This window comes from Silene latifolia, chromosome 2, assembly GCF_048544455.1.
Source record: "Silene latifolia isolate original U9 population chromosome 2, ASM4854445v1, whole genome shotgun sequence".
NCBI classification, from domain to species: Eukaryota; Viridiplantae; Streptophyta; class Magnoliopsida; order Caryophyllales; family Caryophyllaceae; genus Silene; species Silene latifolia.
The window spans coordinates 176,033,604-176,046,799 of NC_133527.1; the positions used below are offsets into that span (position 1 = coordinate 176,033,604).

At 37.2% G+C, this 13,196-nt stretch overlaps 2 protein-coding genes across 7 annotated transcripts; one reads left to right on the forward strand and one right to left on the reverse strand.

Moving 5' to 3' along the window:
* Positions 1–735: 735 nt before the first annotated feature.
* LOC141643435 (monosaccharide-sensing protein 2-like) lies at positions 736–7,073 on the forward strand. Of its 6 annotated transcripts, none has more exons than XM_074452597.1 (7): positions 736–913; positions 2,060–2,177; positions 2,627–3,193; positions 3,728–4,324; positions 4,818–5,167; positions 5,771–5,958; positions 6,281–7,073. In XM_074452597.1, the coding sequence occupies exons 2-7, from the start codon at positions 2,099–2,101 to the stop codon at positions 6,723–6,725; spliced, it is 2,226 nt and encodes a 741-aa protein (XP_074308698.1). In that variant the 5' UTR covers positions 736–913; positions 2,060–2,098; the 3' UTR covers positions 6,726–7,073. The 6 variants fall into 6 exon arrangements, with proteins under 6 accessions (XP_074308698.1, XP_074308700.1, XP_074308696.1 ...); XM_074452599.1 differs by having other exon boundaries at positions 753–848; XM_074452595.1 differs by lacking the exon at positions 736–913 and adding an exon at positions 935–1,011.
* A 341-nt stretch (positions 7,074–7,414) lies between these two features.
* On the reverse strand, positions 7,415–12,594 carry LOC141631301 (MLO-like protein 9). Its single transcript, XM_074443993.1, has 15 exons — positions 12,138–12,594; positions 11,568–11,625; positions 11,025–11,242; positions 9,902–10,018; positions 9,723–9,783; positions 9,535–9,623; positions 9,369–9,443; positions 9,187–9,275; positions 9,054–9,103; positions 8,917–8,957; positions 8,668–8,841; positions 8,453–8,488; positions 8,278–8,345; positions 8,141–8,201; positions 7,415–7,976 (listed from the first exon to the last, which is right to left on the reverse strand). Exons 1-15 carry the CDS (start codon positions 12,264–12,266, stop codon positions 7,608–7,610), a joined length of 1,635 nt encoding a protein of 544 aa, XP_074300094.1. The 5' UTR covers positions 12,267–12,594; the 3' UTR covers positions 7,415–7,607.
* Between the last annotated feature and the right edge of the window lie 602 nt (positions 12,595–13,196).

Here is a 13,196-nt window from a genome sequence, read left to right on the forward strand (position 1 = left end):
AGCACAAGCGTCACGCATTTTCTACAATGCACACTGAGCTTCAAAAGACTGTCATTTTTTCGTTACTTTTTTGGGCAAATCGAGCATTTTCGGTGGCATTGGAAATCTAGGAGGATAAGTTTTCATCTTCAACTTAAATCACTTTATTATCATTTGTATAACTCAAGTTATGACTCTTTGAAAGTGGAGAGCAATGTGAAGCTCATAACATCTTTTCAAACTATCACGAATTACCAAGGGTCTAACTCCACCCTTAACTTCTTCAAACATCCTCCCAAACTCTCTTGACAGCTGGAACTCGGGTCAAATACCTCCACACTTTTCCTGCAAAAAACAACGTGCAATACCAAAGTAGCAAAAGAGGGGGAAATGACATATAAAACGACTTTTATGAGTGTAATATGAAAGCTAAATGCACTTATCAGTAACCTAACCACGAGCTGAATTCGGATTTGGCAGATTGGCCGAACACTAACCCACGGTAATGGAGGGGCGGCAAACATGTGCGAATTAGATTAGGTTAGGCTCGGATTAGGCGTAGGTCGATCGAAATCCAAACTAGGTAGAAAAGAACCAACCGAGGACCTACCGAGTATCTGGGTTATGGGTAGGTGGGAACCCCGGATCAAGCGGGCCAGGACGGGTTAGACCTATCAGCCTTTGGGCCACCTTTACATGTGCATTCCGAAATAATGCCGTACAAGACAAGACAAGGGATGCAATTAATATAAAAGTGAAGATAGAGAGATCTTGATTGTATTGAAGAGACATACATGTTCCTGGACGTTTGGCGCTTTACATGTGGCGCGAATCAACCTAACTGTATATCACTGTACACCTTCTTATTGGTACACTCCTACTCTGACTCGCTAACTCGTGACAACAACAACAGCAATCTCTACTAATTTCTCGGGTATAATAAATCAATCGACTAGTTTTTTTAAGACGGGTATATTCGCCTTAAGTAATTTAAGACGGGTTAAATATTGACGTTTGTTTTTCAGATCTCTGGTAATTGTTACGGAGTATTACAGTTTTGATCCTCTTTAAAAGCACGCTCCTTTTTTATTGTCCTGACATACTACAGGGTTGCATCATATTACCCACAAAGTATATTCCTTTATTTTATTGTTTCACTAGAATCTTAGATTCATATCATAATTCTGACACTAATTTCCAGCTAATAATTGAGGAAGACGCCAATGTTTGTTGTGATTTTGTTTTTCAATAATTGGGTTTTTTTCTGATCTCCTATTGCATCTCAAATCTTGGGTTTTGAAATAAAGTCGGTGCCCTTTTTTGTGCATACCCATATAAATTGTGTTCAATATCATACATATTTTTTTGTTAAATTAACAAAAACAATAGATCAATTGTGGGATTTGAGCCAAGTTTTTTTTCTATAGATTTGGGAGGTATGTTCTTAACCTGTTGATAAATACATTATTTGATTTGTGATTCTGATACCCAATTAAAAATTGGATCTTTGGTCTTGTGTTGAAGATTTGGTGATTACTGATGATTTTTTTTTTAATTTTTTCAGAGTTTAGATTAGAAAATAGTATTTCATAGATACGGTCTCTTGTTTAATTAATGCTATGTTGTTATCAATATGTATTCGTGTAATTGATGTGTTAGTGTAACTATACAGTTGCCTACTCAAAAAGCTGTGATCTTTTGTAGCATTATGGATATTTACTGGGTGAAACCAAGATTACAAAATTATCGACGTGTTGAAACCAGATTCATACATTTGTTCAATATATGTGAGGTGTATTTTTAATTTCAAATGTATGGAATTGGCTTGAATGGATGGAGGGAGTAGTATACTTGTTTGATTTAAGGTATGATGTAATATGTAATGCATATGAAATATTTGCAGTTTCAGTACCGAATAAAGATATGATCTTTGATGGTAGAATGCAGATATCTTTGTAGTTAATTATGCTTGATGGTAGAATGCTGTGATTAATGTAAATGTTGCAGCAGACTTGATCTGATATCTGGTTGTGGAAGGACGGTTAGTCGATGTTTAATCGATTTTTAAATGGAATTTCAGGGTAAAGACTAAGAATAGTGTAGCTCAGTGAAAGCAAAGATGAGAGGAGCTGTGTTTGCAGCGCTTGCTGCAACGATGGGCAACTTGTTGCAAGGGTGGGATAATGCAACTATTGCAGGTAACTGCATTTTTTATTCTTTTTGCTGGTTGTGTTATTTAAAACTTTGATGCATCACATATTCACACCCTTGGATATTCAGTGGTGTCTGCTATGTTACTTTGACACTACACCTTGGCTACGTGTGTCGTGTGTCTGATGGTTAGACATGAGACTTTGACACTTTATTTTAGACCAAAACCATGAAATATTTTTATAGCCATGTCAGACACTCCGATATCGCGTCACATTCTAGTTCCTGTGTAAGATTACTTTTTACTTAAAATCTGATATGTTATGATAAGATTTATCATGAGACTAAACCAGATAATGGGTTAGTTATTCCGTAACTTAAGTTTATATTGAGTTGATAGGTTAATGTGTAGACAATTTGGTTAATATGGGGTTGTTTACGTTATATTACTATGAGATGTTTCTCAAGAGGCTTTCTATTTATGATTATAATGCAGGAGCTGTTATCTATATCAAGAGGGAATTCATGCTTGAAAGCCAACCGAAACTGGAAGGGCTTATTGTGGCCATGTCCCTTATTGGAGCCACGGTTATCACAACATTCTCAGGCCCTCTTTCAGATTCTGTTGGACGTCGTCCAATGCTAATTGCCTCATCACTACTATACTTCCTTGGTGGCCTTGTGATGCTATGGTCTCCCAATGTATATATATTACTTTTGGGAAGGCTATTTGATGGTTTTGGCGTTGGTCTAGCCGTAACACTTGTCCCAGTTTATATATCAGAAACTGCACCACCAGAAATTAGAGGACGGTTAAATACCCTCCCACAATTCACTGGCTCTGGAGGGATGTTTTTTTCTTATTGCATGGTTTTCGCCATGTCTTTGATGGAGGCACCTAGTTGGAGATTGATGCTCGGTGTTCTTTCAATCCCCTCGCTTTTGTATCTTGCATTGACGGTGTTTTACTTGCCAGAATCCCCTAGGTGGCTTGTCAGCAAGGGGAAGATGGTTGAGGCTAAGAAAGTCCTACAAAAATTACGTGGCAGAGAAGATGTCACCGGTTAGTATATCTAACATTTAGACCTTGCTTCAGATTATGTAGATTTGTTTAAATGTTTCATCAGCTTATTTGATCTATATAGATCATTAACTAGCTATTGACATACAATAATGATCATCCTGTTATTTTTCTCTGTTATGTATACTGTATGCAACAACAAAAAACAACTACAAAGCAATATTCCTAAAATAATTTGGGGTGGTTATGTCTACTTATATTGACCAATAGTTCACAATGAAATTTGACATCGGTCTTGATTGATGAAATTCTTGCTGAGTGCTCAGTTAAATGTTTTGATTGCGGAACATATGACATCTAGAGTCTAGAACTCTAAGCTGTCTCTTTATTCACCCTTATTATCAGATTTTGGCGTAGGAGATGTAATCCCTGCAAGTCTAGCTGTTTTAATGTCATATATGCTGCTTTTAGCTGGAACTAAACTTCTGTGGAAAATAAGTGTTGAGAGCTACATATATCGTGGGATAATTTTTCCCCTAATTTTTACTGAACTGTGATATTTTGGCTGTTCTTCAGGTGAGATGGCATTGCTCGTAGAAGGTCTTGGAACTGGGGGTGATACAACAATTGAAGAGTATATGTTAGGCCCTGGCAATGACGAGGAAGCTACAACAGATAAGGATCAAATCAGGCTATACGGGGCTGAAAACGGCCAATCTTGGATTGCAAAACCAGCCACAGGACAAAGCATGCTTGGGATAGCTTCTCGTTATGGAAGCATGGCACAGCAGGGAAGCATGGCACCGCAAGGAAGCATGGCAAACATGATGGACCCACTTGTTACACTCTTTGGCAGTGTACATGAGAAGCTACCTCAGTCAGGAAGCATGCGGAGCGCCATCTTCCCCAATTTTGGGAGCATGTTTAATGGTGCAACTGACGAGAATGGCAGAAATGAAAATTGGGAAGTGGAGAGCCGTGGTGATGGCGATGATGCCTTATCTGATGTGGCCGATGGCGATTCTGATGATAATCTTAAAACTCCATTGCTATCACCTAATGCCTCTGTTGTGGAGAAGGATACGGTGCATCCCTCAAGTGGCAGCATCCTCAATATGAGACGGAATAGCAGCCTAATGCAAGCTAATAGTGGTGATCTAGCGAACAGCACAGGTATCTGAATATTTGAAGTCCTGAAAATTATTTTATGATATGTGTACCTAGTTATTACAATTTCCAACTTTATATCCAGCGGAGCCAAAGAGTAACTCATTAGGCAGATTGTGTGTCTTGTACCATGGCGGAGCATCCAGATAATGTAACTCTCGACTCAAAAATCATTCCGAGTCATTCGGATAATGTAATTCGCGAGGGGAATGTAGGTTATGTGTAGCGTTGGTGTTTTCCCTCCAAATTTCTTCCTATGGGGAGGGATTTTAAAAATATGCTTGTATTATGGAAAATGGATGCCTCCATTTTTCTCCCCTCCATTTCTCTCCTATCCGCTTTGCTAGCCAAACGTAGGAAATCCCCCCCCCCAAATGCCTTCTTCTAAACAAATGGTGAATGACATTAAATTGAGATTTAAATCATTCCTTGTTTCTTCTCTTGCGTTTCCCGTTCAAAGTTATATCCAACTAAAGTATACATTCAAATTCTTTGGCAGGTATTGGTGGTGGTTGGCAGCTAGCATATAAACGAACCGAAAAGGGCCAAGATGGGAAAAGTGAACTGAGAAGGGTTTATCTTCACAAAGAACCCGGCATGGGATCTATGCGCGGCTCTGTTCTGTCACTGCAGTCTGAAATTCCCGAGGAAGGACGGTTTGTCCAAGCTGCTGGATTGGTCAGTCAGTCTGCCCTGTCCATCAAGGATTTCAAGGTTGATTCTCCTTTTGAAGAAGGTATTGTTAAGCCGTCCGCTTCTGCTACTAAAGGGCCAAGCTGGAGGGAGCTATTTGAGCCTGGAGTCAAGCGTGCATTGATTGTCGGGATGGGACTTCAAATACTTCAACAGGTAACTGGAATCCTTTTAATACAGATATGATCTACTACAAAGAAATAGTATAGAAAAGCTCATGTTTCTGAGATTTAACCGTTTTGTTTTCAAGATTTCAATTTTAAATCTTTCTCCAACCCGTAGCTAATAGGTCATTCAGGTCGAGTCATTTTGGTTTCAGGTCTGTCTTGGGCATTGGGTCATTTATGGTATGGGTAGTTACCAGTCGGGTATGAGTTGGGAGTTGGGACCTTTCGGATCATGTGTATTTTGCACGTTTTTTTTTTTACCATTTGTCATGTATATAAACCATCGTGTAATTCCAAGTCGTTTTCAGTCCAGTCAATACCAGGTCCTACAATGGTCCCGACTCCGGATCAATCGGGTCTCGTAGATTATTCTGTTTTCAGGTCTAAGGTCAGGTTATTCGGGTCTGCTTAGCTAGGTCTAACTGTGAAGGAGGGCATATGAAAGAGGAATTTATTTTGAAAAATCTTACCTTATACTGCTCATATACTTAAGCCATTCTATGACTTTGTAGTTGTGCTTCATTATATAATTCTGTATGCCATATTACTACGCACGATTCATGACTTTTTTTCTTTTGTTGAATAAATTCAGTTCTCAGGCATCAACGGAGTCTTGTACTACACTCCTCAAATTCTTTCACAGGCCGGAGTAGATGTTCTTTTGTCAAACTTGGGCCTTAGTTCGGACTCGGCGTCTCTCCTTATAAGTGCTTTGACAACATTGTTAATGCTTCCTGCCATTGGGGTTGCCATGAAGTTAATGGATCTCTCTGGAAGAAGGTAATTTAACTTCCAATCTAACAGTAGCTTTTATTAAATTTCTCGACCTGGTTGCTATACTTGCTTTTCCGAACTAAAAACACAAACATTAACCGATTTACAAACTATTAATCAGAAACTCAAAACCGTCCTCCGTTATGTTTTAGGATGTCTCTTGCAAGACTTATTTACACTAGAACATTATCAAAGCATCTTTTTAATAACAAAATCTGTACCCATATTATAAATTGTGCTAGTTTTATAGCGGGATTATCAAGACCGCCATTTGTCAAAATTCTTTGAATCAGTAATTCTAATCCTTTTCTTATACTATCTCTTCCAGGTTTCTGCTGCTAAATACACTTCCCGTCTTGATAGCATCTCTCGTCATATTAGTTCTTTCGAACATTATTCCCATGAGCACCATAATCCACGCGACACTATCTACTGTCAGTGTAGTGGTTTACTTCTGCTGTTTCGTGATGGGATTTGGGCCCATTCCCAACATCTTATGCTCGGAGATCTTCCCGACCAAGGTCCGTGGGATTTGCATTGCTATATGTTCGCTCACCTTCTGGTTCGGAGATATCATTGTCACATATTCCCTCCCAGCTTTGCTCTCATCAATAGGCCTTGCTGGGGTGTTTGGCATATATGCCGTGGTTTGCATTATTTCTTGGTTCTTTGTATATTTGAAGGTTCCCGAGACCAAGGGGATGCCCCTTGAAGTTATTAGTGAGTTCTTTAACGTGGGTGCACGACAGGCCGAGGCAGCAAAGGACATATGACTTCTCGATTGACAGGATTTTCATAATTTCGGCTAATTGTCATTTCTTAAGGTTACAGAGATGGGATCGCGAGAAAATGGCCAGTCCAGTCGAGTTGAGTAAAGATTTGCTTTTTCAGCTCGAAAGGGGATAATGTCAAAGAGAACACATTGGTTTATTCTCAAATTAGCCCTCTGCTTATAAACCACTTGGTTGTTGAAAGCCAAGGTTTTGATTATTTTATTTTTCCCTGTTTTTGGTATGGATAATATTATGGTAAATTCTGTATTGCTAAGCTATTTGATTTTTGATGGAACTGGTTATCTCATTTAATTTTTCTAATGAAAGTAATGATTTTGTTAATGGAAATGCACATCTCAAATAATCCCTCATATTCGAGTAGTCTAGGAATATATGCTCAGACTTGAAAAGGTTCCACAGATGGAGGCAAATAATAATCAGGGGTCGGATTATGGCAATATTCGGATCTTGATCAGAGTACGGCTGTCTCCAAGTTGGTTTTGCATTTTGACGGAATTCTGACAAATCGCTCAAGCTGGTCATGGATTAAGGATGTCCGAATTTGTTGTATTATATACACTCGAATTTTGGAACACTTTGAATGGCTTCTTGAAATCGACATGATCCGGGGAATACTGCAATAGTCTTATTTTACCTGGAGATGATCTCAAAATCTAATAAATCGGGTCTGAAATTGCGAAGGATGCAGCTGTTGATTACTTGAAAATACTGAGTTGTCATAAATGTACAAAAAATCCTCCCTAACATCTAAGCAGCCCTAATGTAATCTATAAATCTACCTTTTGTAATAGGTGAAAATAAATGTTAAATCTAGATTAATGCTTGTATTAAGGGGCTAGAAACCGGTTGATCCAGCTAGCATCACTTCCGATTCCCAAACTGAGGATCATCGGTCACTGCCCTAGTTATTTCGTCTCCATTAGGAATTGTAGTCATCTCATTCTCGTCTTGATCATTATCGAGTCTTATAACCAAGGTTTCTGACATTGATCTTTCGTCACCATGATAGTCACATGGATCAAGCCGGTCATAGACAGAAGCATTGCTTAAGCAGCCTGTGCTCATGAAACGGTGAAGGCTGGGCCGCTTCAATGGGCTTGTTGTTTTTTCAAGGATTCGAGGAGGTGTCTTGTCACTGTCCTCTTGCTTCTTCTTCACATCCTTGTGCCATTTCTTTAAGGCTTTTGTTGTTTGCTCGTCAAATATTGTCTTCTTCATGTGAGAACCCATCTGTCAACAGTTTTCACCCTCAAAATTAACCGATATTTTTCTATGATACTTTTAATCCCCATTCACTGTTATGTGAAGAGGATTTTTGACTGAAATAAATGGTGCTTATATGTTTGTAGAAGATGCAAAGAAATCAATAGATGCAGTCGGTGCAACGTTTGTACCTGAGTAACAAGGGCATATAGTGGAAGAATGCTATAACTGCACAGAACCATGGCACCTAACCTGCAATTCCATGTTTCAGTTACTAGTTTTAATAATTAGATATTAACCGCGCGAGTAAATTTTGCTGAGGACTTACCCCATGATAATTTTAAGAAGAGCAATCACTGGTTTATCATGGAAGCAGGACTCACTTCCAAATTCATACTGCAAAAATACACATACACTTGTATGTCAAATCCTTCTGTTAGAATGTGATCCGTGATAAGTACTGTAATTAGTATCTTTAAGAAGTAAGAAAGTAAATTCATTACCAAGATCCATAAGAAGTATGTTATCTGGAATGCATTCTGCATCAACAAAAGTACATCATTTTCGTTTATAGGAAATAAAGCAAAATGACTCGCTAAACAGGCTGCCCGTTTATTTTTGTCAAGTAAATTCATTCTATATTGATCACTTGGATACTATTTCATTACGAGTAATTGCGAAAATCTGTATATGCTATTAACCTGTTACAGTCCAATACCTGAAATAGAGTAAAGTGGAGAAGATGGAGAATGAGTCGAGGCTTGGAGAACCAGAAATATGAATCTGATCCTTGTACAAGAGGAATTCCTTGGACTACTGAGTGGCGGTCTGTGATTTCCAAGGCCATCTTTGTTAGTATAGCTTGAAGCTTGGTTCCGATAGCTAGAATGGCCTAAATCAAACTTTATGATTAGAAAACTTCTTCAGTATTTTCGAAACCCTATCAACTTGGAAGATAATTTCTTACAATTAAAGGAAGTATGGATGCCCATAAAAGAGTGTGCCAGCCTGCACATTTATTAAACAGAATGAATGTCAAAGTTAATCAGTTTCGATCTGATGATAAACTCGTATATCAGTAGTTTATAGAAATCGATAGCTCACCATTCACATTCAGAAGCAAGAAGATCACAAAAGATGCCCATAATACAGGACTGTGTGTATGACAAGAGGAAAGACAAAGGGTTAGTAGTTACTAATAGGGTTGACAACATCTGACGCAACCCGAGAAATATACCTGACACCAACCACCACTTTGAAATCATCCTCCAGTGATCTTTTAATATACTTCTGGAAGTTAAATTTACCTCCTGGAGCTATGTGAGCCTAAAAAGCAGAAGCATGTATAGGAATATAGATTAGGCAGCAATTACAGTTTTTCGGATACAAGTCGAAATTTTGGTGGTGATGATAACTCACAGTAATGAAGCCATTTCTTAATGCCAGATAGTCAGCTTTGGTAACAGATTTGAAGAATTGCCGGAAAAAACATCCCTGTCAAGCATTGAAAGATCAGAGGTAAATGGGCATTTGTAACTCGACCTATATTGTCCATTGCCCGACTCATTTCACACTTGTTACTTACCACATAAAAGAAGAATGGGGTCCTTGCCCAAAAACTGTTGTGAGTTTTCACAAATGATGTCTCATGAGTGAGTCTCAATCTCGACGGATCTGATTAACATACAAAAATTTAGGTTAGTGGAAACAGCAAATCTTGGATTGTGTAAGAGAATTTTGAACCAAGATTAAGAAAGTGTGGAGGACTTGTACCATTTGTGCATTCATAGTCGAGAGTTAATGTCTCGCGTTCCCAGATCTTCCAACCTCTAATCTGAAACACAAAGTTACAGTACAAACATCAGTAAGCAGCAGGCAGAATGTAAGATGAGTGTTTATAAAGCATTGGAGTTGTTCGGATATGAATACTTGGAGAAGTTGGTGATAAGTACCTTGAGTTTTCCAAGCATCATTGTTAAGGCACTGTATAGAACATGAAAAAGGGCTAAAAAGAATATGAGAATGTGTAGCTGATGTGCAGCCTCCACCGCTATCAGTGGTTCATACCCCTGTCATTAGAACCACACGCAAAAATAACTAAAAACACAAAGGTACGGTGAGGAACATGACACTGAATTGTGCTCATTGATATAGGAGCACAGCAACAACAACAACAATGATAGATAAAGCCTTATACTGTGAAATAACAATTGGTCGATTCAATTCTTAGTGCAATTTTCATTAATGATAACTCGAAACAACTTTTATAGTTGATCGACGTGAGGATAAAACTGTGTACATCAGACCTCTGACCCAATGTATAATACTTTGTAATACTATGCTTCCAAGTATAGTATGCCGTTAAATGCGTCCTATGGGACCGCGGTCATATGTCGATGTGAAGACCTTAATTTTTTATGAAGAAAAGGTTCTGAAAGCAATTAACAAAAAAGGAGCTGGAAATCTTGGGTTTGGTGCCAACATAATCCCAATTAGTTTCTCTACATGTGAGTACATGTCCCCTAGACCAAACAAAAACCGACCATTACCAATTTCCAGGACTATTATAATTGAGTCCAAATAGTCAGTAAGAAACCCGGATCGAGACATTACAGATTATTAAGCCTAAATCGTCACATAAACAATGATTTATAATTGGAACCGATGCTGATAAATACTCCGTATATATAATCTTGTGGTTCCAAGAATCTGATTTACAGAGTTTAATACTCTTTTGCTGTCAACTCAAATGCAGAACTTGAAGATTAAGAAATTCAAGTCCACACATTTAGTATTTGCATTAAATTCCGTAATGTCAATAGTAAACAGAATCGCGTAGTAGTACTCATGAGTCATAACTTATGTTCAAACCCGATTATCAGGAAAAAAGAGTTTCTAAGACAGTCGGTACAACAAGAATAATGTCATAGCAGCAACATTACCCCAACGTCTCAATTAAAATCCCGTGTCTTAGGTGACATAAAATAAACTTGGGATTGTCTATAAATAGATAAAAAAAAAAGGAAGGAATTAACATTGCAACAATAAATCTTAGTAAGACCAAAAAATGTTTACCTCATTGCACTTATTATTGGAGGCTTTTGTAACTAAAATCCGTCGGTGGTCGTCCCACAAGAGCCTTCGGCCATGCTCTTCACCGGACGCAGAAGATTTAGAACGGTTAAGCAAACAAGGTAACATTGTGTCTGCAGCCTTGGAAGGAATACAAATTGCGGTAATGTAGTTTTGACTAAATGTCAATAGCAATGAAATAAATCCCAAAACCATCAACTCTGCAATTTAACAAAATAATTATGTTGTTAGCTATATTACTCTGACTCAGCTGTAAGTGTCGGACACGGTCATATTCCGCAAAGTTTCAGATTTTTGGATACACTATTACGCGACATGCAACCAAAGTGAAATGTCAGAGTAACATAGGTTGTTAGTTGTTACTACAACTTACAAGAATAGACAATGAATCAAATAAGTGATAATATCACTCACATTTTGCCAAAAATTACATCATTTCTTAATACTAAATTAAATGGAAAAACAATTAAAATCATGAATATGAAAATGTATAGCTGTATATACTAAGGTCTTATATATTCTTACCTCCTTTGACTTTGTCCAAAGCTTCATATAATGCTGCCTTATGTTTCTTTTTTAACAACTGATCAAATAAAATGAACAAATTATAAATAAAATCAAGTATTGACACTGTGAAACGGTTTCTCAAGAGACTTGCTCAGTTAGTAATTACAAAAAAAAAAAAAAAGGCAGCTAAAGATCCCCAATACATTAGTAAAACCATACCCTAATGAAATAACAATTGATCAAACAGTTACTCTTGCGTAACACTGCTTCATCAAAGAAATCGTTTTACAATATATACTTGTGTAAAGCCGCATTACATAAGCTTTTGTTTTGATCAAATTAAATACTCTGATTCTTCAAAAACTACAGAAAAGTTCATTTTATCAAAAACCCATCAACCAAAGCTCCCAAAAACTCAGGGTTATACCCGGTGCGCACCAAAAGTGAAGGCTATGGGTTCCCTCGTCATCCGGAAAAAAAATCACAAATAAACTACGTTCATACTGTATTAATGGGGTCAAAGAAAAAACACAAGTTGAAACTGAAAAGCATTAAAAATGACAAAAAAACTGATATTAAAAAAAATACCATTCCAAGACTATGAAGACCCTTTTCTAAAACAATGGAGATAAGAACAATGAGAGCACAAACTCCGGCAACTGCCCATGTTGGTGTCTGATTCAGTGTCCTTCCATCACCGCTGCTTCCTCCAGACATTTTCAACTCGGGTGTTTATCGTCGACAACAGTGTGTAATGGAACACTTTTTGTAGTAGTATTGTAGGGTACCTACCTTTAATTATTATTGCATGGATTGCTAAAAAAGGAAATGTATATGTAACATATATATTTGGTGATTATTTTCTAAGTTGGTCCACAATATATTGTTTATGATTTTGTAGGGATAGAAGAAGATTATTGAGAAAAGAAACGCGGTTTTGAGGATTATAGGCGTTTAATAATGTGGAATTGTGGATTGATTCATTATTTCATTTCTGTTAGTGTGTGTGGACTGTGGAGTATAGTATTTATTAATGAGGTGTTTTAGGGCATAATGGGATTGAGGAGAGTATTTATGAGGGTGCAACAAAATATTTGACTAATGGATAGAAGCAAAATTATAGCACAAAATTAAAAGAATCAGATTTAATTATTTCGGGTTACATTTTATTCCCTCCATCCCGGTCATTTGTTTATCTGTTTCATTTTGAAATATTTTGTTTATCTGTTTCATTTTGAAATGTTTTAGTCAATTACTTACTTTTTTATTGGCAATTCGATCATCTCACTCAATTTAGTTCACTTGTCATCTAATATTCAAACAATTGTCACCCCTCTTTTCTTGGTCGTTATGACACAACCGAAAGTAAAAAAAATTACCAGCGCCAAGGAATATAACTATATGTCAGTTTTAAGCTCATTCTATTTCAATCAGGTAGTCTAATATGTTGTGAATCATCTTATACAAATAATAAATATTCATCACTAATAAGTAAAAAAAAAAAAGTCACAACTCCAATCTGTTCCATACAACTTTGTCAAAACTCTCATCTTCTAGCGATTCTTTCAAAACTCCCACTAAAAAAGTTTAATTTTTTACCAAAATAATAGATATATTTTTTAGTTGATATCAATCCTAAATGATCTT